Source organism: Orbicella franksi, chromosome 11 (genome assembly GCF_964199315.1).
Source record: "Orbicella franksi chromosome 11, jaOrbFran1.1, whole genome shotgun sequence".
Classification (NCBI taxonomy): Eukaryota; Metazoa; Cnidaria; class Anthozoa; order Scleractinia; family Merulinidae; genus Orbicella; species Orbicella franksi.
In genome coordinates this window covers 11,454,401-11,481,900 of record NC_138155.1, presented here as the reverse complement: position 1 = coordinate 11,481,900, position 27,500 = coordinate 11,454,401, and the positions used below count along the sequence as shown (strand labels likewise).

General features: G+C 38.5%; 4 protein-coding genes across 4 annotated transcripts in view; 2 read left to right on the top strand and 2 right to left on the bottom strand.

The window, feature by feature from the left end:
- Nucleotides 1-2,436, bottom strand: part of LOC145502093 (uncharacterized) — an 11,489-nt gene extending 9,053 nt beyond the window's left edge. The window contains exon 1 of the mRNA XM_081481375.1: nt 2,346-2,436. Within this exon, the coding sequence (XP_081337501.1) occupies nt 2,346-2,436 (91 nt within the window). The remainder of the gene's footprint in view (nt 1-2,345) is intronic.
- Nucleotides 2,437-8,007: 5,571 nt separating this feature from the next.
- Nucleotides 8,008-14,187, top strand: LOC145502092 (uncharacterized). The gene is made up of 7 exons (XM_081481374.1): nt 8,008-8,092; nt 9,343-9,684; nt 10,026-10,165; nt 11,035-11,170; nt 12,148-12,231; nt 13,084-13,150; nt 13,791-14,187. Exons 1-7 carry the CDS (start codon nt 8,008-8,010, stop codon nt 14,140-14,142), a joined length of 1,206 nt encoding a protein of 401 aa, XP_081337500.1. The 3' UTR covers nt 14,143-14,187.
- Nucleotides 14,188-14,491: 304 nt separating this feature from the next.
- Nucleotides 14,492-27,290, bottom strand: LOC145460293 (uncharacterized). Its single transcript, XM_081445049.1, has 6 exons — nt 26,125-27,290; nt 22,174-22,321; nt 19,997-20,080; nt 19,085-19,322; nt 17,312-17,634; nt 14,492-16,876 (listed from the first exon to the last, which is right to left on the bottom strand). Exons 2-6 carry the CDS (start codon nt 22,259-22,261, stop codon nt 15,948-15,950), a joined length of 1,662 nt encoding a protein of 553 aa, XP_081301175.1. The 5' UTR covers nt 22,262-22,321; nt 26,125-27,290; the 3' UTR covers nt 14,492-15,947.
- On the top strand, nt 24,750-26,975 carry LOC145460339 (uncharacterized). Its single transcript, XM_081445119.1, has one exon. It carries the CDS (start codon nt 24,750-24,752, stop codon nt 25,527-25,529), a length of 780 nt encoding a protein of 259 aa, XP_081301245.1. The 3' UTR covers nt 25,530-26,975.
- Nucleotides 27,291-27,500: the final 210 nt, after the last annotated feature.

Genomic DNA, 27,500 nt, shown 5'->3' with positions numbered 1-27,500 from the left:
AACATGCTTGCATATTTTACCTTAAATTGATGTTTCATTGTCCTTGTCATATTATTAGAAAATTTGATCCTTGTCTACCATTCGATTTATCTCCTGGATTAAACCCAATGACACTTCGAGTTTAACTCTCTCTCTTGTACTAGTCGAACCTCCAGTTGCGACCATGCACCTCTCGTGCGACCACCTCTCCTCAGCGACCAGTTTTCCAAAATGCCAAAAGTTTCCATGTCAAATCACTATATTTGGAACCTCTTGTAAGCGACCACCTCTCGTAAGTGACCGCGACCATTTTTAGAGCTAAACGTTTGAAATTTTCTTTTGTTTTTAACCTTCCGTAAGCGACCACTGGACAGAAAATATAGTGGAAATTGGATAATAAGGTGTTATAACATTATCACATTTCTGGGTAGTACAAAAGACGGAAATTTCTCAATGAGAAGTGACGTTTTTCTTTTTCTCGAAATTGACTTTTTACATGAATAAGACATCTAAAACATTGCGTAAGTCTCCGCTTTTACCATATGCTAATGAAGCAACAGTTTGACCCAATATGGCCTAATTAAACTCCCGTAAGCGACCACCTCCCGTAAGCGACCACCAAGGTTTGACATTTTAGGTGGTCGCTTACGGGAAGTTCGACTGTACTTAGGATATACGTAGAGACACGTTTATTTTGCCCTATCGAGTCGGCTCTCTCGTATTGTTATCACAGATGCCTGCTGGAACGTAAGCAAAGACAATTGTGAAAAAATAGATGCACAGAGTTATTGAATTTCTCCGTTAACGACGGTCCAACATCTGCTATATCAATGTACAAATATCTTACTAATGATGATATAGACACTATCGCAGTATAGCTGAGGTTGAAGGTCGTTGCTGATACAAAAGACCATTCATTGAGCTAAAAGACCATTTGTTTGAAGTAACGCTCAGCGATTCAGGAATTCAAAGGTGTCACAAATGTTGCATTTTTGGAAACAAAAAAGGCTTTGTTGTCTAATCACTCTGCAGTGAAACGAAAACAAAATAATTTCTAACTTAGTATAAGTAAGAAAACATCAGTCATATAGGAGGGGGCATCTCGTTTATTGATCAGACATAAATTGCCCCATTTCGAAGTTGTTAACACAATAAACGTAGTAAACAAAAACACGGAAATTTACTAAAACAAAATTTCTAAAATGAACTGATCAAAAGCGGAGATGCCGTCGAAGTGACAACTCCTAACGGAAAAACTCCTTAAATATTAACTTCTTAGCATAATTACGTAACCTGCATTCCAACGAATCTACATACCAGCACAAAACTATCTTACAATAACAACGTGAAAAATTATATTCCTTAACACGGAGAAAATGTCAACGCAAATCTTAACGCGGTATAATTCTAAACCAGCCCCTCCGGTCGGTTATGTTGTTTCTGAATGTCGAAAATATCCTATACTATTTTGAATCATGATTTAGCCGTTTGCAAAAGCTTGATGTAAGATTCAATATATGTCGCAAAAAATATTGCTAAGTCAAGGTTTAGTAACTTGATAAAGTCGGTGTTCGTAATTTCTTCTCTGGGGGAAAAATTGTTTCAAACAGTTCAATTGCAGCTATGAAACCGTCCAAAATTGCAAGTACTCTTAAAGATTTACATTTAGTTCAGGGTTTTTTAAAGAACCATAAACGGGAAAAACAAAAAACAAAAAAAAAACAAGACTGCAAGACGCGTGTTGTGGAAACGGTATAGCTGCATGCACGGTTAACGGAGAAGATGAATACTGGCAGTGAGAAGGTTAAGTTCCTTACTTTCATGAAAAAAAAATAGTTGTTGGATTTCTCGAGCAAACAGCCCTTAAAGTTTGTTTAGCAAGAATCATTAAAAAGCTGTTGAAGCTAGGATAGGATTATATTTCCAATCTGGATAAGATAATCTTTAAATCAATATAAGTAATAAATTCAACAAATTGTTGCGATCGTCTAGTATAGTGATTACATTGCACATAGTACATCTACGCCAGCATCAGCATAAAAATTCTCATTAATGTCTAGCGTACATTTTCTGTCATTGTGTTTGAAGAAATTTGGTTCTTGATCAAAAAACGTGGGCTTCGTTTTCTTTACTTGCGCATTTTCGTTAAAATAAGTTGTAAATAGATGGGAATTGAAATGTTGAAAGCGGTTGCAGCTAAAACCAAGGAGATATTTGTATCTTGGTGAAATTTTCCTATAATTATCAAACTTTCGTTAGTTTTGATCTTCGTTCAACAGAGTGATATGATGAAAAGTTGTTTCAGCACCTCGTTCCCACCTGCTAACAAAACATGGACCTGAATTACCTTATTATCAACGACCTACCTTCGCCATTTGTTAAATCGGCAAAGAGAAATCCAAGGAAAGTGCAAACTTGTACAATCCCAAGCAAGCGTTTCATCGCGAGAGAAGACATTGTCGCCCTTGGAGGGACACTAATGGTTCTGTCGTTTCAAGAATTGAACCTCCAATTAAAAAGGTTTCCTTAATTAATCAACATGTCAATTATTCTCATTAAATGCCATTATGTCGAATTATCAGCGTGCTATGGCACTGGAAGGAAACATGCTGCCTCTGTGAGAAGAAAGCATGTTTTTGAAAGATGTGACAAAAATGCTAAATACCTTTATTATCATCGTTAAAGAAGGCAGTCTCTTTCATTTACTTTCCATTTTGACAGCAGTTCTCCCCCGAGGTCTAACAGAAAATGTTTAAATAAAGAACGATTATAACTGTTGCCATGGTTACTTGACAATCCAAACCGCGCATTTAAACAGTAATAACGACTGTTCTTAAATACCAGCACAGAAAAAAAAAAAAAAAAAGATTGCATTTTCATTATTTGCTGTTTAAAAAGTGAAGAGTGGCATGCTTATGTTGCATCTTATTTCGTTGATAACGTATTTCTCACGTTTAGTTTTGGTTGGTTCACAAGAAGAGTGTTTCAAATAGATAAAAACGGTGATTTAAAATAAACTACAAAAGAACGCGATAATTGGACTTGAAACATGCTAGGCGAATAATCAGGTAGTCTTTTTTCCTTTTCATTCCGTGATGTTCCAAAGTCAAAAGAACTAACCATCTCAATCCTAAACTTTGAAGGATTAACTCTAATTATCATGTATGACAAGGTGATATCAGTGTGATATTGCATTCATCGTTAGCGCTATGTGCATCACAGCATGCATTGAAAGCAATCTGAATAAATATTTCAAGACGATATTTATTGATATAAAAAGTAAAATTTCTGAGCACCGCACGGTTATGCAAGGGTAATGCCTGACCCTCTGTGCATTCGACAACGCGAACGAAATTCACGGCCAGTTTTAAACAAAGGCTCCGTTCACTGACACCACGCCGGAGAAATTTGAAAACGCAGCTTTATTTCTACGGTTAGGCCTACCGTACACCCTAATCCATCACAAAAACCCAGCTTTTATTTTCGAAAACGCTCTTCAAACTGGAGGAATTTAAAAACGCTGACTTTGCTTTTTAGTGGGGACGGAAAACATTTTGAAAACAGAGCTTTTCGAAAACGATGACGTCACGATAATCATGTGATTTGCCTGCCCGTGTTTTCTTCAAACACAAATCCAATATGACTTTCGATTGTTGCGTTTTTATATTTCTCCGGCGTAGTGTGAACAGAAAACATTTGATGCGTTTTCAGAGTGAAAACCCCGTTTTCAAATTTCTCCGGCGTAGTGTGAACGGAAAACATTTGATGCGTTTTCAGAGTGAAAACCCCGTTTTCAAATTTCTCCGGCGTAGTGTGAACGGAAAACATTTGATGCGTTTTCAGTGTTAAAAACGGTTTTCAATTTATTCCGGCGTAGTGTGGACGGGGTCCAAAGAAGAGGCCAGGATTATTCGACGACAAGAATACACGAGTTTAACGTGAAAGGAACTTTGAATGAGGAGAAAACATGTGTTGTTTTTGATGCGAGAAAAAAAAGAATGTCCACATTCTTATGCGATAGAAAATCAACATACGACAGACAATTCTACAATGCTACGTTCTGTACGGCAGACAGTGAAACTACCGCACCTCCTGGACGGCGAAGAAGGTGCAATTCCGATTCAAAGAGGGCGTTCCGTTTGACTTCCAATTGCGCTAGAGTATGTATTATTCTTAAAGTTACGTTTTTCTCTGTATGCTTTCTGTAACTCAAAAGGTGTCAAAATGCGTAGCCGAATATATAAATCAAAGCGTCCTCTGAAGTGGTGTCTGCGACACCTAAACTTGAAAAGCGTTTTTGAGTTTGAATTAGCCAAAGGTGATTTCAAATCACCGTAAGTTCATTTGCATTATTTGTTTGTCGGCCTAAGCTTGCCATTTCCCGAAAATTCCCGAATATCGCCGACAACTCGCAAAGCGTCTCCGAGATTGTTTAAGGTATCAGTAAGGGGAAAATTTGCAATTTTGCATAATTTTACTTTTTTAAGCGGTTGGATAAATCTTAAAGTAATCTTTTAGATAAAAAAAACTCCACGAAAAATTCTTATATCTGCCGCTAGTTATTGCGCGAGAAAGATTGTTTTGCATATTAATTACTTAATTGAGAGTTGACAAGTTCTGTCAAATGAATTAATTATCGAGGCAAGAAGTCACATGACATCAAGATCATGCTGAGTTGACACGCGATTCGCGCGCCATAATCAGTACCGGATGTCTTCGAAGAAGACAGAGCGATCTTGCCCGTTTTCATCGGCTAAAGGAAGGCCAAAGAAGGCGAAAAACACTTTCAACAAAGAGTGGGCCGCTAAATTAGCGGAAAGCGGCCAAGGGTTCGTTTTACAATCAAGAAAAATTGCTGGATGAACGCGACAACGATCGCGATCACGAAGCCAGCGAGCAAACCGAAATGAGCGCAAGCCGCGCTAAAATACTGTTGCGAGAAACTGTCGAAGCAGAGGAGATTGACGAAGAAAAGTGGACGAAATTGACAGGCAGATCGATTGTACAAAATTAGAATCAGCAGTGCAACATTTTTTTTTTCTTACCCAGCTATTGTCATTTCTTCCAGTATCTTTGCCTTTGCATCAACATCAGTCGATGTAGTCCCGTTTACGGCGTCCTCTCCAGCGTTTCCCTTTGTGCGCTTGCATTTTCTCGGGAACCTTCTACGGGCCTTCGGCATGTTAACAGTGACATGGTCATAATTTTGAAGATTAGTCAACCGATACGTAAAATTTCGAACACTAATATAGTAAATCAAAAGATAATTTCACGTTTACTAACTTTGGAATTCTGGCTTCACACATGAAAAAGCGGTTTATTCACTGGTGAATAATTTACCGCGCGCCGTCGCGGAAATTTGTACCTGTTCCATGTTAACTGTCATAGTCCTATTGTTATACAGAAAGTTGATTCCTCTGCGGTATCTCCCTTGGTGTGATAATCTCATAACACTTGGATGCCGCCGAATTTTATTTTTTCTCTGTTTCTCGAAAGTAAAAAATAGGCGAGTTGTACGTGCATTTCGAGTTCCAGGTCGGCAGCCCCTGGACCAAATTGGCTGAAATTCGGAGAGAATGTTGTCAGAACGAACGCCGACAAAACCGTGTCTGCGAATTCTGATTACTCTTTTCATTAAAAATTTATGCCTTTTTTTCGCAGGCAGTCCTATTTTTTTCCTTTTTCTAACCTTATCCTCTTGTAAAATAATAACAAACGCATGTGCCAAAAATCTGAGACACGGTTTTTGAGGTCAATGTGTGAAGAAACGGATGCCATGTTAATCGTTTTCTCCGACTTAAATTGAGTCTAAATTGAGCGGGCGTATACCTTGATTTATGGGTTCGTGAAGCTTTGTAAATATATTCACATTTTCGAAACACGGTAAATTTTTACCGTTTTAAACAGGTCAGGTCATAATCTGTAGTTATTAAGCTTCCAGTAAATATACGGTTTATATGGGTTTTTGTTAAAGCCACGAACGCTAGAGCGGACCGCGCGCGGATGGTCCAATGGGTTATACTGATACCTTAAGAACAAACAAGAAATAACTTAGATGTGTTAAACTTTTAAGACGCCTACAAGGCTTACAGCGGACACACATACACACGCACACCAGTCTTTGCGGAAGTAGTTTTTAAGTTGGGACGAAAGCCGCGAGCCTGACCTGGTGAAAAAAAAAAAAAAACAAACAAAATAAAAAGAACTTCGGACTATAGCCGGTTTCCATGTGACGTCATCATTTTCCAAAATAGAACATTACCAATCCTTCTGAAGTTTTAGTTGCATCAGATGCAAGACCCTCTTATAACTTGACGTTTTGCAACGCTTAAACCCGACAGGGTTCCTCATTATGTAATAGAGCATGTCTGATAATAATTTATAACTTGTTTGTTATTTATTATTTAATTATTTATTTATTTATAATTAAACGCTAAATCATTAAAAATCATTAAGTAATGAGAGTAGGAGCTCTAATAGACCATGTCTGATCGAATTTCCAAGCTTATGCGGCTCGCGACATTAAAATGGCGGCCCAATAAGGCTCTCGAGTAGGTCAAAAGTTGAGTTGTTGCTCAAGTTTTTGCTAACTAAACTGTTCTTGCTCTAGAAGAAGTGTTAATTTCAATGTGTCAGAGCTCTTCAGTAATAACTTTTCGCTTCAATGGCAGAACTCAATGACAGACGTTTCTGTTACTTACGAATCCATGCAAAGCTCTATAAATTTGAATGAAACACTTTTCCAAATAACGCGCGAATCTTCAGTATATCTTTGTAGCCTTTGTGTATAACTGTATATGATTTTCTGCCGTTGAGATAACATTTTTTAAAATCCAATAATTCGCCCCCTCATTATGTTCGGCGACTTCTTAGCAACTGCTGATTTTCAGTTTAGCAATTTTGTGATGAACGAGAAACCGGACGTAGCTTTCGCCTGCTAGAGCAGTATGATGGCATTTTTTTTTTCTCAACTTATTGCATTCTCATCTTTAGATCAATATAGAGCCGCCTGCTCTTCTTGACCGGTGGGGCCTTGCCACGAGAAGGCGACCTCTCTTTAGTCGTGCCAAGGGCCGGCACGGTTTGTAACTTAATTCACCTTTTTTCTAACTTTCCAAGACTTATTAGCGCAACCGGGAGTGCCTGTTATCGCGCCTATTGCATATTTTACACGCAGAGATTTCGAGAGGGACATTTTTTTTTAGGAATTTATACCTAAAAAAAAGAGAGTAAAAAACAGAGTATGCAGCTTGACTACGCTTAAGAAGAGACTAGCTTTGAATATTTATGCTTCAGTCTTTTTTTAAGGTATAGGGTGTCGACCTTGAACAGTTGTCCTTGTTCATTGGGACGTATATCCTTGCAGTGGTTCATTTTTTTCTTTTTTTTTTTTTTTTTAACTCTTTAATTTGATTTAGTGATAGAAAGCAATAAGCTCTGTTTATTTTGTTGCCGTTGACATCGAAGATAAAGAAAGAAAGAACAGGACATAACTGTTTCCGACCTGAAAAAAAAAAAAAAAAAAATTCCAAATGTACTTTTCATTTACTTTTTTCATCAACATGCAGCTTTAATATAGAAAACAGAAAGTGTTTTGTTTAGTTTACAGGAGATCATTTGAAGTCAGTTTTTTCTTTTTCTTTTTTTTTTTATGAAAATCATTGTCCCATCTGAGCGAGTTTATCAAATAAAACAATGCATGGAAACTTGTAGAAACTTCAACCATTTAACCTTTCTCACTCCTAACCAGATTGCCGAGAATCACAGCGTACATATAGATGAAATTGTTATAGTGATCGCTATAGACCATCAAAATCAATAGTATCGATAAAACAGAGGTTAATTTTGGTGCTTTCTGGAAAAATACACTACACAAGAAGATTGTTTACAGATAACGTCACCTTTTGTTGAGTTTAGCCTTCAAGTGCATTGTTTAAAAATCAGATATTTGCATAGCACGGATACTTAAGTGCCAGCAGAGCGAAGGCATCATAACTGGATAGTTCTTGTAAGTTTAACTGAATCAAAATGGCCTTGCATTCAAAACAGAGATTCGCTCTCTTAATCTCTGTTACAGTGGTTTTATTCGTTACGCAGAGGACAGATGCTACAGGTAATTTTTTTGTGTGTTGAACTGTTGAACTATTTGATAGGCATCGGTGGGTGTAGCGCTTTGGTTTGAAAATTGTTAACAAAACTCTCAAGTTCTGAGAGAAGGTTGTTAGAGCTTAACTGCAGAACGATTTAACCCCCTTAAATAATTACTAATATACAACGCCGACTATAACAAAAACAAAATCTGCAGACTGAACATTTTAGTGCTTTCAGTAGTTCAACTGAAACAACATTTAGTATACAAAGGTGAATTAAATAAGTCACAAATAGATAATTAAGAAGACCATGCTAGAAACAGTACATTTTTTACGGTATTTTCAACAGTTACAAAATATGCGATCAGTTAAAGGGTATAGACTGATAAATTTTGTTCTTTCAAAGCGACAGATTACATGTTTGGTTTCATGATTTGGCAGAATTTAGAAATTTCTAGCTCGATCAGTATGCATGGAATGGCAACGTTTGTTACAAATGCGGCAATTCTAGATAATGTTTCTAGCAACTACCTTTAGGATCTCGTTGGGGTAAAAGTTAAATGAAAAATATCTAGTATAACGTATCCTTAGTACAAGCCCTACTTTTGCACGGAAAATGGATCCTAGCAGTTCTTCAGCCATACGCAGCTGCCTGGTGTTCACAATCTTCAATTTACCACGCATGAGCAGTCTGACTTGTAAACAGTAAAGCCGCAACGAGGCTCCGTCCACGCTACGCCGGAGAAATCTGAAAAAGCAGCTTTATCTCTACGGTTAGGCCTACCTTCCACACCACTAGCCCCGTCACAGAAGCGGAGCTCTTCGAAAACGCTCTTCAAACCGGAGGAATTTGAAAACGCCGGCTTTGCGTTTTAGCGTGGATCAAAAATATTTAGAAACGGCGGAGCTTTTGGAAAACGATAACGTCACAATAATCATATGATTTCCCTGCCGGAGTCTTCCTCAAACACAAATCCAAAATGACCGCTGGTTGTTGCGTGTTAAAGTAAAAAAAAAACCTGTTTTCAAATTTCTCCTGCGTAGTGTGGACCGTGCCTATGAAGAGAAAAAGAAAGCATCGGGCCTTTTTGCCATATTTATTTTTAAGTCTTTAAATGCTAAACATGGTGGGGAACGTACCTCTTGTAGTAACTAGGTCTTAATTCAAACTTCGATGTATTTCGAAGTCAAGGAGCTAGTTTGTTCGCTTATTTCTAATTTTTAGTCATTTTTGTGACGTCCGTTTGCATTTTTTAATTAGTGTTTTAATGAGGCCCCGTGAATTCACAGCAAGCCCGGCCACATCTTGAGCTGTACGCAGTGAAATTTTATCGCAATATAGCTCAATCTAAGACAGATACCCTCTTAGTCGCAATTCTCTCTCTCTTTTTTTTTTTTTTTTTTTTTTTTTTTACAGGATGCGCGGCTGAGGAACTGGGGGTGAGAGTACCAAGCTCAAAGCGAATCCCTGACAGACACATGACGTCATCATCTGACCAGAGTAGCAGTTACCAAGCTTTTCGCGGTCGTATTGGTTTAGAGAGTAGGGGATCATGGGGCAATGCTTGGTGTGCATCGGAGAGTGACAGCGACCCTTACATCCAAATATTCTTTCGTATGTCTTTTAAGTTTGATTACAGAACCACCATTTTTAATTCTGTTTTCCTAAATTAAATGTTTTACTGCCGTATATTTTCAACAAATAATGTGTTCTGGTATATTTATGAATGCAACTGATAGCGAGCGTGTCATCTACTGACTGTGGCAAGTTTAGAGAGATATGTTGAATCTGAATATTGAACAAGATATTTTCTTTTCAGAAACTTTGAGGCATTTAAGGATGTGTGTCAGTGATTAATAAAAATTAAAGGGTCTTTTTCTCGGCTCAAGAGAGGCGGTGGCTCTCTGGAGGTATCTCCTTACACCGCCACTGAAATACTGATCTTTCTTCCTTAGAACTCTTAACAAATATAGAAGTCATCGAGACGGAAGGAGTTGTAATTGATGGTGGAGAGTTTTGGGTTAAGAGTTACAAAGTATCAACCAGCAACGACACCAAAACTTGGAAGACATACTCTGATGGAAGCATAACACGGGTAATATTTTAATTTTAACAGCCAGCGTATACATGTATTATTGATACAATGATAGTTAAATGTCACGTGCGCGACCAAGAGCATGTCCAGTTAACTGAATATCATTTTGCTTCTGCTTGGTCCATGGCACCTTCTGGTGAATGGGACTTACGGAATGATAAATAAAAAAATAATATTATGTACATTTTTTTGTTTTCCTCCATCTCACTGAAATTCCGATGTAGTTTCGCATTAACATATAACGTTATTGAACTTACAACTATTTACAAATGATAATGGTTTCATTTCGTCGCCGAAACGTCATGTTTTATTACCACTACTTTTTATCCTGAACTATTTATCATGCTAGAAGATAACACTGTTATATAATATATCAAACACGACCGACAGTGTTTCATTGCATTTCCAAACACCAAGAAGACAGTTGAAAATACGACGCGCAGCGGAGTATTTTTGACGAACTTCGAGGTGTTTGGAAAAGCGATGAAACACTGTACTGTCTAGAGTGTTTGATATGTCTTGTCAATCAAAACTAAAACTAAGGAGAAAACAGAGAAATATAATCAAAAAAATCTATGCTGATTAAGATCATCTATCCAAACACCGTCATGGCCATGATTTCGTTTGTTTAAACTTGATGAATTATTGGGCTTGCGAAGGCCAGTTGAATACTGTTACAGCTGACGCTGGTAAATTTCAGCAAAACAAAGCTTCAGCTTGCATTCTTTACACAATCAATTATAATCTTATTCATCATGTTTATGTTTATCGTTTCCTTTAGATGATAACAAAACAGCAACAACAGCAACAACACCAATAGTAGTCTATCTACCGTTTAGTTATAGTCATATCATTTTTTTTCTCCACAGCTTCAGGCAAATACTGGCGTGGGAGCCAAGAACGTAACTCTGAAGGGCATCTGGACTCATTTTATTCGTATTCATCCCCAAAGCCGTCATGGGAAATGGAGGTGCATGCGCCTTGCTTTGTACGGATGCCAAACAGGTTGGCTTGTGTGGAATATGATCAAAATTTGCCTTTAACTCTACGAATGATGTCGCAAGACTTAGAGCCATGCAACAAACATGTAACGGTGACCTTAGGCTACATGTAGCTCTCTAGCCTGGACAACTCTAGCAGGCGTCTAACCCAGCAGGGAGGGACTCCTAGATAAAAGGACGGGGGTGCTCGTCAAAAATTTCGAAAAAAAAAGAAGAAAGAAAAACCAAGACGTACCAAGATCCTGTTTTGTGGGCGTCGTATGGCTTGAAATTTTTTTCTTCCCTGAGGGGCACCAATTCTTACATATCACTTTATCTCCTGTCATATTTTTTTGGCTCAATACCCTAAAAGGTACCGCTAAAGGTCCCGTTGTGTGCCTTTTGAGGCTGACCACCCTAAGACACATCAAAACCACTTATTTTAGCCCCTAAAAGGAATGACGAGCACCCCCTTCGTTTTTCAATTGGAGTCCCCCACCCGGGGGGCGTCTTATCATTAGCCATAAGAAATAGCGAACATAGCACTTTTTAGTTTCCTGCTAAGTTTGTTTTATCTTGTTTTTTTTGTTTTGTTTTGTTTTGTTTTGTTTTGTTTTTTATGCTGCAAAGCGTGTGACACGCTGATCATCCGGCGGAAGGTTTTTAAAATCTTTGCAAGCTCGATGGTTATGGCCCAAGTCAAACGTAGAACTTCACATGAGACGACCTAAATTACAATGTGTGTCGATCCAACGGAGTCCAAACGGATAAAGCTCGACCGTTGGGTCAAACGTCGAACTTAATTCGAATTTAGATGGAGTGACACATTTTTTCCGTCTGCTTCAGACGGACGAACTCAGTTGAGTCAATCGTCGAACTTATCATGAACTTAATTCGCTCAGTTTAGTTCGTCTCACGTGAAGTTCGACGTTTGACTTGGGCCTAGGTTAGGTTAAAACAGTCATCTAACCTGTGTGTTTCTGTTTTCTTTTCAAGGAACAGACGGTCCAACAATGTACATTTATAATGATGTGTTAAACGATGCGCCTAATGCGGAGACGCCATTAAAAGAAACTCTCTTCTTAGGTAAGATTATCTTCTATAAAATAAATGAGATACTACGCGCGCTGTCATTGGTTGATAGGTGTGTTTAGATGAGAGTACGTAAACACGGATGTAACGTTGTAAATTCGAGCTTTTTTTCAGAAACATTTTACAAAAGCAATAGAGCACTATTTCCGTGTTTACCTAGCCTCATCTAAATACCGCAAGGGTTCGGAAAATTCTCGAAAGTTATGCAAGCCCTCGACTCCGTCTTGGGTTTACATAACTGTCTCGAATTTTCCGAACCCCTTCTTGTTTAGATTAGGCTGTGTAGACACGGGAAAAAAGTGCTCTATTGCTTAGATAACAATCCCATCACATGTTCTTGGATCTTGTACTTAAAATGGTATTGAAAGTGTCATTAATGCTGAGAACAAGTTAAATCTGAGCAGTTAAACTTTCAGCTGAAAAAATCAACAAGCAACAATCACCCTCATCTTCTTGGTTTATACTCACTAGTCACAAAATCGTTGTTTCAAATATCAGTGTTCAAAAGTTGGTGTAAAATTGATGGAAAGATGACGCTGCATGAGTCGAGGGTCGTGGTAACCTGGAACATGGTACCTGAACTTCCCTGGAAAACTAAAATAAGTCCGGTTTTAGGCACAGGTTTCTAGGAACAACGTTTAGAGTTACAACCCCATCACGCTTTTTTTTTTTTTTTTTAGTACCGCACGACCATTCCTCTCTAGCCTGCCGATGAAGCTCTCTTGGAGAAGAGAGCTTCATAGTTTCAGACGGAGCTTAATTCTTCCCGTTGCTTTTTCCCTGGCCTTAACCGAAAGAGTTAATTAAAAAGCATTTTTCACAAATTTTGCATTATTATATTCCTAGTTATTCCAATTGCCCTGTTTGGCTGCGTGATTCTTATTGGACTTTTTTGTCTTTGCGGTCGACACAGGTACGTTTCATTGCCCTATTTTATTGCCCTAAACATCAAAGTAATGCAACGTACATGCTTCTGCCAAAACTGTGGTATATCCGAAGATATTTCCAAAAGTGTGATAATAAGTGAGACTTGATTGATCTTTGAAATAGCTGTTTGAAGGATAATATGAACATGAACGTCGTCATTAGATCTATACATGGATATTTGCCTTTAAACAAGATCTGTTTCCGATTGACGAATGAGGGAAAGCCAAAAATTTAGCGACGACCGATCCGAAATCACACTCAAAACTTAAGGTTACTGTATGCCTTTTGCTTTGGCTTGTGGCTTTCAAAAGGTGACTTGGACGCTCACGTTTAGAGGTCGTGAAAAATTCGACACTTTATTTCATTTGAAACTTCTTGGTATGGTTTGATAGCCAGCTCTATAAGCTTTACTTTGATATGGGGGTTTAGGTATTTATATTTTAAAATGGGCGCACTACATCGCTTGGACGCAAGACACCTGTATGCGTTATCGCGGTAATCTCAATAACTGTTTGATAATTCGCGCTGAAAGTAGCTTACTTAGCATATAATTTATACAATATTGAAAGGACTCTCAACAGAGTTATTTGTATTCTGTATAAACTCACACTAATATTTGATCATAGACCTAAAAGAGCACGGCGAATCAAAGAAAGACAAGAAAAGCGCGAAAAGGAAAGAAAATATTATGAAGAGAAGTCCAATCTTGGATATGATAACGGAGTAGTCTATGACCAGCCACCTCCTTACGAATTCCAAACTGTTGCACTGAACTTTGATCATGACGATAAACTAGACGGTGGAAAGGTTGAACCATCCGAGACGCCAGTGTTTATTGACGAAAACAAGGTAACGGAAGAAAATATGATCGTGTTCCAATGGGAACAGACTTTTAGACTGCATTCAATTAACCTTATTACGCAACATATTCTCATTCTGGAATATTCCAGAATAGCCTTTTCGTCCGCACTTAAATAAAACGCTGCTAGGATCAAACGTTTACGGTTGGTTGTGGTGAGAGTACTTCACTATTGGCCAGTCGTGTCAACTGATAATGATTTTCAGTTCCCAATACTAGTCTGAACAAACGGGTCATAAAACAATCCAGTCAATACAACCACACAAGAACACAGTTCTTTAACAGTCCTATGGCTGCCAAACAAAATCCTTTCCTCCCTCGTTCTGTTCTTGGCCATTAAATGACAGGATGCAAACACAGGGTAATAAGAAACGTTTTTAAGTCTACCATTTGTGGAAAGTGTTATGTATGACCAAATAATTTAGAAGTCAAGTTTTACGGGTATAGAGTTGCTAGAAGATCGCTTTTACTGTCTGATTCAATTACGGATATGGACGACCCGTTAACTCTCTCTTATACACATGGTTTCCCAGATAAGGCAGGTGTGTGTTTTACAAAGCGAAACATTAGATGCTGTCTAATTTATGTTTGGTTAAATGAAGGTCACTTTTCTCCATTGAATTGAAAACATTTAAACTCATACAATTTTCTCGTTTTGTTTTATTTCAGATCTTTTCTTTCGAACGTAATGCAATTACTTATACTTGAGGATGGAACTCCTGAGGGAAAGACGCGATGATAGTATTCACAACCGCTCTTGATAAAACTGATGGCGGCGACAATTATAAGGCTAGCCTGTGTAATATGGCGTATTTCCGACCCAACACTGGTAAAATATGAGAGTGAATGTAATTGATTCACTGCCTGAGGTTCAGGCTGAGATATGCATCATAATAATAGAGTTTAGTTCCTATATATTAATACGAAAATGCAAAATAGGTGCACTACTTTGCCGAGCAAACTTAGAGCGAGTACACAAATGGCATGAGAGTTACGGCGCGGGAATGCGCGCGGGACAAGGGAGTCCTCATTCGCCGAGCGCCTTTTCTGTTGTTTACTGCTTGTAGGAACTGTAAACAAGAGCGGAAGAAACTTGGCTGCTGTCTCGAGCTATTTGTTTGTTTGTTTGTTTTTTCAACGTCTAAGATCCATCGATATGTAAACTCCTTAAGTGTTTTATCTGTTATCCAAACTGCAATGCTAGCGCGGGTACATAAATAGTATTCCTTGGCACTTAATTAGAACCCTGGAGCGTTTTCACCCGCGTGGCCAGCAACCATGCAAAAGAAAGTGATTACGATAGAAAGAAGAGTTAGAGTTTGGGACAACAACATGGCCGCCATTTCATTGTTTTCGTACACTAATATGGCTGCCATGACGTCACACGAGATCATCCAATAGCTAGGATTGGTGGGAGGATCGGAGGCACCTGACAAAATTCGCGAAAAGAACTGAGTTTATTGCGAACTATGCTGTACATGTATAATGAGATGTGCAATACAAAATGTGAGTTTCAGTTGCAGCTTTTTTTTTTTTTTTTTAATGGATGTTAAATTATATCATTTGTCATAGCTCATTTTAGAAAGTTTTTGTTGACAATTTGGTGACGATAAAATTGTCTTAAAATTTGACCTCTAAATAATGGTTTCCGAGAATACGCTGGAAGACTGGACTGGATTACTACCATAGAGAAACGTCTGGGTGAGTTTGGGTAGTACTATAGTATACAATAAAGTATGTTTTGTTTTGAATGACTTGTTTGTGGTTAGATGTATGGGTACTACTATTCTTCATTAAAGTTCACTGAAGTTTCATCGGCAATTGACTATTCCATTGTTGCCCTTCATCTGAATATTGCAATTAACATCACAAGGGCTGGAATCTTGCAGCTAATATTGGCATAACCACGCTGTTTGAAATCATTTTAATCGCCTTTAGACGAAGATTCGGAACATTTTATACCTTCTGCTATTCTAGCCTTGTCATATATAATGCTTACACAGTCAGGCTGTCTGTCCAATCGAAGCACGTCACCAACATAACTTAAGTAAAAGCCAGGAAGATTATTACCAACTATTGGATACCCAGTGTCCCGGTGAAAGTCGCTTATGTTCTGCCACTGACCCCACAGCTTGTCGACAAAAGAAGTTATAAGGATAAATTCAGGCGTTTGAGCTCCTTCTTTGGAGCAGACATGGCCACCGATGTTATCACAAGTTACGGAATGGTGGAATGTAACACGCAAGATTTTTTCAAAGTCGGAGAATTTTTCCCAGGGTAAGCTTAGCACAGTTTGAATTTTTTGTGGATCTGGGAGGTTGCCATGGAAATGTCTCTTCAGACAAGTTGTTTTGTCATCATCCATGGTTATGTTCCATTGTTCTTCACGAAATGGTCCTGAACTGACGCAATTATTGGGTTCTGTTCCATTGCCTCCGAGACCATAATGAGCTTTGTTCCAAATGCTATCTGGATTGTCCAGTTCCCAATGATTTCCGGATGTTCGGCTCCAGTCCCAGTAGGGAAGGGTAACGCGGCAGTCAATTTGTAACAGCAGATTTTCTAGTCTTAAAAGAAAGGCTCGATGCCAGGGTAGAAAAACAATCCTCTCTCTGATACGATGGAAGAATTTCTTGTACGTAGAAGCCAGGTCTAGATACTGTGACCTAAATGGCTCTTTTGTGGCCGCGATTTTTAAAACTTTGATGAAACGAGTTCTGTCCTCTTTTTTCATGGATAGAAAGTCTTTTCGGACGCGTTTACATTGCCTTGGACGACCTCTCACACAAGAACACATGCGTTCACACTCATCATAAAAGGTCCTATTCCCGCGACAACTGGCTGAGTAGCCTCCTGAAAAAACATATAAGAAAGTGAACCAAACGTAGTTAGTCATTTGAAGGTAGCTAGGTATTTTATAACGTGAGCACAGATGTATTGATTTGAATTCGTTGGAACAAAAATCAAACGCAAATAATACTCTTTAAAAAGCTTAGTGTTGTTCTTCACTTTTTTTTTTTAGGCAAAACCCGGGTTTTCGAGGCACAATTAATGAATTTTGATATCAGTTATAAGATTTGCCAGAAAGACTTCCTTTTTATATGATCTATTCTCTACTTTTCAAGACGATTAAATCAAATCTTACAGAACATAAGCAATAAAACGCACTTTTATCAAGCAAAATTGAGACATTTATCAACTTTTAATCCCGGGCTGGTAAGCGTTAATAATCTTTTCAATAATTTTAAACACGTTATAGCTCAAGACCAAAATGTGTTCTGTGCTCACCTTTGCCTCTTAGCATTTTGGACAAGCAGGGGACGTCCTTAAATTCCTTCACCCAAAACACGTGTTCGTCCATAGGACTACTGGAAATTTCTCGAAGTTGCTCGAAGCCGTCTTTTCTGTGACCTATCGTTAGGCCAAATATCTCAACGCCATGTTTTTTCAACCACTTAGTGGGAAACCTTGGATGAATTCCACTCCATGATTTACCGGTGGTAACAATAAACAATACTTTCTTCGAGTTTCTCTGCATTACAGCATTTTGTTCGAATACTCCTTTAACGGCAACAAGACATCTACCAAGTGCTTTATGTCCGGTCTCGTACCTGTAATGACAGAAGCAAACTATCATAAAATCAATAAGCTGCGAAGAATTTATAATTTTTGCTTTATTTCGGAGCGGCCAAGATGATCAAATGCTGCGTTGTAATTGGCTACCCAAGCGCGCAAGATGGGGCTACCTTTCCTGCCTTTTCTTTCCTTGCGCACTTTATAAAGCATTAAAAAGGTATTTTTATGTATATTGTTATGCCATATGACCTACATGTATAACAAACCTTTAGTGACAATTAATTTTCTTCCAAGACTTGGCGTAAGGGCCGTACTGGGAGATTATCTTAAAAGTAAGGTCTAGGGCAAGCTTGATTAATGAGGGATCTGTTACACGACTGAAGATGTTTTGAAAAATGCCACGGTCATGATCATGGACCGAAAAGACACCGTAAACTTTTGACTTCAGAATAAGAGCCAGCTAAGCGTTTACTCGTGTCTCATGTTTTCAAATGAAAAAAAAAAAAAAAAAACTAAAACTAAAACAAAAACAAAAAACAAAAGGAGAGAAGAAGGAAAGGAGCCGTCAGAAAATTAATTCTCCTACATGTAAAATTACCAGAAAATCTTCAAGAGTGGCTTCCTATTACACGGCTTGAGAGAGCAAACAACTAAAACCAATCAGATTGCTCCATCGTCGGCCTAGTATGTCCCGCATTGTCCCTTGCCGCCACTATTGACGATTTTCTGGTCGTTTTGAAGCTTACTAAGCTTTTTAAAAGAAATAACTTATTCGTAACAAATTACTCTCCTCTTTATTCTAATTATCTTGTCCTTCTTTTCTTTTGAGAACGTCAAACGCCGAATCTCAGTCGTATCTCAGAATTGCGCGCTGTAAAATTAAAGAAGCTTTCCAGTCCGCGATCTTTTAATTTTGTTTTCGAAACATTTTCAGTCGTATCGCTTATCAACTAAGCTTGCGCGCTCGGGACCGCACAACGCCACGGTCATTTTTACAAAGATTTAGCTTAAATTCGAACCTTCACTAACGGACAGCGGACGATCCATACACTCGCGCTTATTTAGACCTCTCTACAACGGCCACATATCCACAACGACTAACCACTAGAACGTTTCCCAGCTGCCAAAATAGCCTCTCGACAAATGACCAGTTAATCAACGACTGACAAACGGTGCCTACAAAACAAACCCATTTTTTGTTGCAAAAGGTCACGAAACTTGATCCATACGCGCGTCGTTGGTCTCTGTTTCAGTTTAGTTTCTTTGTTATTGATACATTCTTTTTGTGTTACTTATTTAGATGCTACAATAAGCATTTGTGTTAAAAAAAATGCGTTGCGGCCCCTAAAAAAAACAGGTGTCACATTACATCCCTACCTTCCCATGACGGACAACTCTCTATAGCGGCTTCAATCCTCTGTCCCAAAGGTGGCCGTTGTGGAGAGGTTCTACTGTAGTTTATCAGCTGGTGATTACCATTTTTACCTTAATGTTGGAATCCACGCCATGACACACTCCTTATTGACAAGGCTGTTAAGGTTAAAGTTCACGTGAGAGTACGGCCACCGACAGGAAGCTATGGACACTCTAGTTCCGCTGGGAGAAATGCTGAAGCCATCTAACAAGGATCTGATAAGCTCACGTTGATACTCGAAGCCGTTCTCCACTGAAGTATCGTTTGAGGCGTCTAAAGCAAACACGAGGTCTACAGCAGGAGGTTTACCTAAACATAGTAAATATAAACTTTATTCTATAATATACAGATGTAGGAGAATAACCTCCTGGGAAACTGAATTTGATCTACTAGTGTGAGAAATGATTGGGTAACCTCAGGGTATTCATGTCTTGAAATGCGCCGGGGGGAACTCCATATAAGAAAGTCAGGGTACTATTCGGAAATTTTAATTCAACCCCTAAAAGAGACCAATCTGAGCGTGGTGCGAGCTTTATTTGACCCCAACGGACAGACAGCGTGCCTTTAATAATTTACTCGAGTACAACCCAAAAAAATACCTTGACGCTAAAATAGTAGTATTTCGTCCAGATTACGTTACGTGAGACCAAAGTCCGTTATTTATAACCCTAAATGAGCATCCCCGATCTTTTCTCATGGTATATAAGCTAAAATGAAGGCAGCTTTAAAAGTTGTTGGGCCGACTAACTTTGAGAGTGCTAAGTCAGAAATCTGTATGGACGATGATGTCCAAATAAATAAATTGTGCTGAAATGCGCAAAGATGAAAGAACGTCACTTAAGTGTTAAAAAAGTACAGTTATGGAGCAACCGCCATGTTGTAACTAAAAGGTAGTTATTGCTCGTTGGTCATGAATTAAGGTACTATTAGCACTTTGGACTAAATTACAGTGTTTTAAAGCTAATAAAACTGGATACTCTTACCATCATCTGGCTTGGATAACTTAAGGAAATTGTTTGTAATATCCTCTGCAATTTTTTCAAGATTTTCTTTTGATTCTTTAGAACCTGAGTGCAGTAAATATACAACAATAAATGACGGGAAGTCAGCAACATTTACATGTGAAAAAAATGTCATTTTTATTTATCTTATCTATTTAATAAATTAATGCAAACTATATATGCTAGGATTACCCAGCACTTTGATCTACCAAACTGCAAGAATCGAACAAGTTTTATCACCGGAATAGAGACACTGATTTAACAGTTATTGGACAAAGTTGAGCAAAATGTAGTGATTTTTCAGTGGCGAGCAGATCAATTGTTTGCCGGGGCTGAGGGCTGGGCAAATAATAGATCTGTGAGATACTAAGTTCAGTAATTGCGTTATCATTCGATCACCATATTTGTTTTCATATATTTAAATCACTCTCTGACACTCCAGGGAAGCAATCAGCTATTTTTCACTCAAGAGCGTAATTACAAATACGCATGAACAGAATGTTGTTTGCAGCAAAACACTTTTAGACGGTACTACGCATGAGCAGACCATTATTTGTCGACGGTTATTTGTAGGTCACGTGGTAGGCTCTCTGCCAATTAAAAGAAAGAGACTGTATCGAACAAGAGACTATGGACTCTTGCATCGCATGACAATTTGTTTTCTCCATTGTAAATACAATATGGCTTGACGAAGACAATGCAGAAATCAAAGTGTGGAGCTCGTGTGTATCTTTCGCCTTCCAACTTGATGTACATTTCTTTTGACAGGTAGATGTTGTTTACAGTCTGTGCCGGCATTTTATTTATGTATATTTTTCTATGTAAATATCTGATTTTGGATCGCCTGAGCTAAGTGAAGATAACAAATTCAAATTTTATTTTTCACGCAGTTGAAACCGAAAACTACCTAATTTCTCAGTCAAACGCGATTGCTTTAGGAACAGGTGCATAACATCTTTACAACAAACTTTGCCACTAAGGGAGACAGCGCTTCTGATAAAAATATACAGACAAACAAAACAAAAGCATACAAACAATGAATTCTTGTGTTATCTTCCAAGCAAATTTTTTGAAACAACCGTGGAAGAGGTCTAATTACGGCTGCGCGCTGTCATGTTTTATTTTCATAATTACTATTATTATTTTTTATTCACGGTTATCTGTTTGGCCAGTAATGTGGTCGACACCCAGTACAGTCCTTGGCGGCTACCAACGACTTAAGATTGTTTACGCATGCCCGCCACCGCGATTCACTTTCTAAGACTGGTTATTGCAACTATTATTAAATGCCTTTGGGAATGTAAAGCGAGAACGGGGGCCAAAGACGACGAGACCATATACTTATGTTTGTAATATAATGTCAGGTCGACAAGCTGCAGAACTCCATTAATCTGATCGATATGGGTGACTAAAGTACGGTTTTAGTTATGAGATGATCCTGTGAGAAATGCCGACCTGACAAAAATTCACTTCAAGACCCTAAGGTACTACCTTCCCACAATAGGCCAATTTCGATATTTAATATCCAGCCTGAAACAATATAACTCAACACGAGGCTCTTGGGAATAACTATAGAGTTTGCGTGGTTTATTCTCAAGAGCCTCTTTTTTAGGTCTATTGCGTTAGGCTGAATTTTGTTATGGTACGTCGAAATTGGTCTATTTCGGTCGAATTTGTTTTAAATGAAATTTAAACCAGAACAAAACAATTTTCTTAGTACAAAATTTATCCCATCTTGTTTCATACTCTAATAATAAGCCACGAAATAACAAACAACTTTAATTTGAAAATATCATAAAATTAACACAGCGGATATTGTATCTGTTAGTTACTTTTACCGTTCTTCTCAGCGCTCGCTTCCTTAATAGGGATATCAGTGAGATGTGTTTAACGAAGACTCTGTGTAGATGATTGCCTTCTCGTAAGACGAAATCATCATAAAAGAACTGCAGATAAATGAATTTCAAAATCCAAAAAGTCATCATCAGTTGAAGCGATCATAACAACATCCGAGGTGAATGACTTAATTAATTACTTGTTAATATGAAACTCGCGTCGACGTTTAATTTTGCGTCTGACACTTCATGCATTCTTTTCAGTATCATCAATGAGAGTTTGTTGACAAATGTGTAAATTTGTCAACTAGTCCTTGATCATACCTGCTGCAGAGTTTGTCTTCTCTTCTCTTGATGGGACAACCACCACGGAGAAAAACAAAGTCGGCAATAGTGTCACTGCTACCCGCATCCCTCCAGCTTCCTCTGAAGGAGTAAATGTGGTTTCGTTACCTCCTCGCCTCTTCTTCAGCTGTAGATGTACCAAGTACGATTGAGTAGTAAATATCTGTTTCAGGGTCCGCTATTGAATTAGGCTCTCAATTAGGAGTACCGTCACGGTTCGATGGTTGACGGTTTAAAAATGTACCTTAGCAACGGTTGACTGTTGAATTTTCGGTTGTTTGATGACTGAAAATATGAATATTTTTTTTCTTATTTGACGTTTGAAGGCTATCCGATTTGAGAATTGACTGTTGACTTTAATGCTATTGGACGGCAGACGGATCATGATAACGCCATTTGTGACCCTCACTGGTTGTCACAACACAAAGATACACCAAGGCAGATAGACACAGCTCGTTTTGGTGATCGAACGGTAAATTGTGGTTGCTTTTCACCGCAGAAGGGTTAATTATCTCAGTTCTAAATCACGTCAGTTTTTCTTTAATTTTGGCATCTGGAAATTACTTATAAAATAATCAACAAATAAACTGACATTTTGTCAAAGCTCGTACCTCGAATCTTAATTAGGTAGCGTTCTTTCTGGCATCCGTTTCTTGAGAAGTATTCGTAAAACGTTTCATTCGTACAGTTCGCTACGATTTCGTCTTTCTTAAGGAACTAGACATAGAGACCACTCTTTTGGAAACATGCCAGTGATTCGTCGAATAAAATGAATATTTCCCATCCGAGTTGTTTTTAATAAAATGTGTCAGATTAATTAAGTTTCTGTTTAAAAGAGTTTAGCAGGTTCGCATATAAACAATACCAGCAGCCATACCAGCAAGTAAGTCAAACTGAAAAGGTTATTCACGGCCAAACAGAATATTTTCATAGATCAAGAAACGATTTATGTGGTTATAACAATTTAAGCTATAAGATTTGCTCTTGTCCAATCTCCTTCCAAATGACAGACAATTGAAACAAAAAGAAAACCTCAGTTAATTCGTAGGTTCTTTGTTGATCGGACTTAAACAAATCATTTTTCCTGTTGCTTTATTTTGCCGTAATTCGCAAGCTTCACCGACATAACCAAAACAAAAATGTTTCTCGAGCAATGAAATTACTTCACAGGAATCAGTGTAAGCAGAACAAAAGAGTGAAACATTAATGCAACCTTAAAGGTGAGATCAAATCCACGAAATGCAAGTTGTTGTCCTTTGGTAATTCTAAATCCACAGACTCGAAAAATTTTCGTGGAATTTCAGGAGTCTCCCAGTCTCGTTTTTTTAAGCGTTTATGTGCACGCGTTTCGCAGTATCATTTCTTTTTTTTTTTTTTTTTTTTTTTTTTTTCACAAAGCTCTCAAGGGGTCCCGCATTTTGCAAGGCTAATATGAAAAGTCTAGAGGTCTCGATTTGTTTGTTTGTTTGTTTGTTTGTTTGTTTTTTAACGCACTTTAAATTCTCGTCGCCGGCTCGCAAAGAACACTGCTAGTCTCGCCTTCTCGCAAAGACTAACATTTACAGTTCAACTCCTAAAAGCGGTAGAGGACACACTCCTCAAAAGAAAATTTTGTTCGCTCACTCTTAGCTGTTGGGATTTAGATTTGTCTCAACCACTAAATCGCGGCTGTAGCCTGTGAACGAGTAAGAGCGGGGAAGAAGTGAATAAAATAAGAGTAAGAACTGGGAAAGAGTGCTAAACGCGGGCTAAACAAGATGACAAGGAGAACAAACCAACGTCATAAGAATTCTCATGAACATGACTAACGACAGAACAATGCCTAGATCATATCGTCAAATGAAATTTTTACGGAAACGTAATTTCACGATTTTGGAAGAGCGACATCTCGCGACACTTAATTCGCGCAAATTTGGGGAATTCGTTTCAAATTTCTTTATCGAATAGGCCACTTTTTATCTCTTCCTCAAAGTTTCGCGATTTCGAAAATGAAAAGCGAAAATTTTCCCTTAAGAAGGTAGTTTCCCTTAAGGTCTATTTGCGTCTGTACGATTTGCTTTCATAATACTTGAATTATGTAAACATTATTATGCGTAACTCTTTCTCGGAAAATGAAAGCACGTGCTGTTTCTGTTGATTTCCCGGAAAAGCTTTCCTAAATTAAATCTGTGACAAGGGTTTAGAGCTAAGTACATTGCCTTAAACGGCAGAAATTGTATTATTTTAATCTTTTAAAATGCTGTTGCTCGCAGATACATGAACTGTTATTAATGTCATCCGATTTTCATGCAGCGTCAATTTCGCGCCATATCGCTGACGCTGCGCTACAACACATCCATCCTGTCAACTGATATCTTCGTGCTCGTGGCCTTCGTGAACCTCTTTGGGGTAAGTCCCTTTTAGTCTACTAGCATTTTGCGATGTGTCGTTACCTGATTCGCTAACTTTGTGCGTATCATGACGTAAATAGGTTCTATATAGTGTTTCCTTCAACGTCTTTGATTCTCAGTAAGCACATTTTGTTTGCAAAATTTCTCTCGTTATCAAGAAGAGTCATGGCTTCGTTCTGTAAGTGTGTGGCGCGCCTAGTTTTTTTCGCTCTGATAATAATTCAGTGCTTCTTTCTAGCTGGTTATCCAGCCACTTACAAGAAAAATTCCTGCTTGTACGCCTTGGCGACTTTATTCGCGCCAGCAGTGATTGTATGGCTCTGTCTCATCGCTTCCAATGCAAAACTTCGCAGGTTGTTTTATGTCTGGGATCTGTATATCATCTGTGCCTTGATACCCAACATAGCCATCGTATTTGTATATGTTGGAGACAGCCTCGACAAGAACGAGCTCCTTGGTCCAAATGCTTTGAAGATGGTTCTCTGCATCACCCCACTTCTTTTACTGTTGTTGTTGCACACTGCTGACGATTCGGATCAAACTGACGAACACAGAGAACTTGTGTCCAAGTTGTCTTATCAGATGGCCATCGATCTCTTCGATGCTGTTGAAATGATGGACATTGTCTTAGAAGAAAACGAGCACGACTTCGGAATACCAAACGGATTCGGAGTTTTCATGATCGTGTTAGCATGCATCAGTCTCGCGTTGTCTACCTGGCAATTGGCGGAAAACAACCTGTCCGGAGGCGAAACGAACATTCGCTTTAGAGTGGCGTTCTGGCGCAACATTGTGGAAATACTTTTCGTCAACTTGCCCTTCTTGATCATTCGTGCGGTAGTTTTCTTCAAATACGGCAAAGATGAATCCATCTTCATCGCCAAGAATGGTATCGCAATAATTCTGTCCGTGTTGGAGATTCGCCATATTTGCACTTCACGTTAGCGACCAGAGATTTCTCTGATGGCTACATCAGGAAAAAGGACGTTGACGGTTAACTTGAGAACTGGTAAACAAGCCAGAGTAGTTTTGTCTCCTAGCGTTAAGGCATTCCCTCTCTTGCCCCTGTTGTGCACAAATACTCGTTATTGATCTGACTGTTCATAATACAGATCCCTCAGACTATTTAGAGAAAAGCGAAGAAGACCAGTAGGCGAAACTGAGAACGGACTTAAATCACTGCAAACCAAGTTTTAGATGATGCAAGATTCTCCGTATGGCCCTGTTCTAGAGTCATAGTCATATAGAGCAACAAAGTAGTTAAAATAGCAACATTTACTTATAAAAGAGTTTATTAGCGTAGTACAGAATCAATATGTATTGATTCTTGTCCGCCAAGGAACCGTGTTTCAACATCTGTCTAATTTAAACTTACATGATGCAGATGAAACATAGGTGTGGGCTTGTGTCAACAAAACAAAACTGTAAATCATTTTGCACCGCTGCAAATCAAATGCAAGTCAGAATACTCGGCTAATCGGTCGTGTGACAGAAATACTTTTAGCATTCAAAATACCGCACAAAGAAGAAAATAAATTACCTCCGAATTCAAAGATCGAAGAGACTGATCCACTGGTTTCACTTCGATTCGCTACGTGACATTTTACATTTGCTAACCGTCAAAAAGTTTCTACTCCATTCGGCTGCCAAATTTCTTTGTGAACGGAAGTCTTCTATATTTTGAAGACGGCAGAAATCGTGTAGCATTCTTCATCGGCAAATTCCACGTCGAACCCCGATAGAGTGGGTAGTTTTCAATTTTTAGCCACTGCTCGAGGTTTTGAAACTCGCAAGTTTGTCACAGCAACAAACAAAACACTCTGCCACCCCTCCTACCCAACAGATTTTTTTACCACCCAAAGTCTGGGTGGTCACGTGACCTGCCGCAACCACGGTCTTTCTTCCAACGACCAAGGGAGACATAGAAGAGAGAGCCTCGGAACGAGGTTGAAATTAATGACCGGCGTCATCTGTAAATAATTTCGTCTCTTATCAGCATTTCTCGGAAGTGAGTATCAGCTATTTTTCGTTTATCGTTTTCTTGGAAAGATCGTGCTTGAGTTCAGATTTCTCTCACAGATCTACTGATCAAAGAAAAACAACAGCAACAACAAAACAACAACAACTGACAACAAAAACATCTACAATAGAGTTTTCTTAGTCATAGACTTTTCTCTGATTTACTTAGACTCGCACTTTTTATTTAGCTTGGTAATCCTGTAGTCCCATAGGCTTGTTTAATTATCTGCAGTACAGAAACCATTATCTCCTCGCTCTTGCACTTTGGTTAATATAATACACGACAATAAACGTCTTTAGTGCTTATAGGGATGGCTACACCATCTGAGCCAATCGAGGAGAAAAACAAAACAAAACAAAACAAAACAAAACCGACCACTAAAAGTTCTTTTGACAAACATTCTAAAGAGAACCGTTGACAGCCCCTGTTGATTCCGCTTAGCTTTTGCTGACCACTGCTGGCTCTAACTCTAACTCAAAGGACCTGTACAGTTGAAGGTACGTAAGCTCTGACTGCAATGGCTAGAATATTTGCCTCACTCGCATAAGCGATTTATTTTCTGACCGCGTTATCAAAATATTAGTGCTGAATATTGAAAGCGCACAGCATGATCAGTTTTCCAAGGAATTTAAGCTCGATGTATTACATGCTTTCACTGCGACGCGGGTTTAAAGACTCAGAATTTTAACAAAGAGTGTATGGGTTCATTAGCGACACATAATTGTTTCAGTAACTTTAAGGCCAATGTCTAGCTCCTTCAATATTACACCCCCAGTGCTACTGAACATCGCCATGTGCGGTCTAAACTGTTTGACCCATTACGAACACGACACCTTTTCTGCGCAAATTTGTATGGTTATAATAAGAGCTAATAAGGTAAAATCTAAACAATAAGC

Bases quoted from the DNA above. Each gene is read 5' to 3' on its own strand.
- LOC145460339 (XM_081445119.1), top strand. From the start codon at position 24,750: ATGGCTTCGTTCTGTAAGTGTGTGGCGCGCCTAGTTTTTTTCGCTCTG.
- LOC145502092 (XM_081481374.1), top strand. From the start codon at position 8,008: ATGGCCTTGCATTCAAAACAGAGATTCGCTCTCTTAATCTCTGTTACA. The intron at 9,685-10,025 runs GTATGTCTTTTA...TTTCTTCCTTAG, and splicing joins TTACATCCAAATATTCTTTC to AACTCTTAACAAATATAGAA. The intron at 11,171-12,147 runs GTTGGCTTGTGT...TTCAAGGAACAG, and splicing joins TTTGTACGGATGCCAAACAG to ACGGTCCAACAATGTACATT.
- LOC145460293 (XM_081445049.1), bottom strand. From the start codon at position 22,261: ATGCGGGTAGCAGTGACACTATTGCCGACTTTGTTTTTCTCCGTGGTG. The intron at 19,323-19,996 runs GTAAGAGTATCC...TACTATGTTTAG, and splicing joins GTTATCCAAGCCAGATGATG to GTAAACCTCCTGCTGTAGAC. The intron at 17,635-19,084 runs GTAAAAATGGTA...CTGTCATTACAG, and splicing joins GCGTGGATTCCAACATTAAG to GTACGAGACCGGACATAAAG.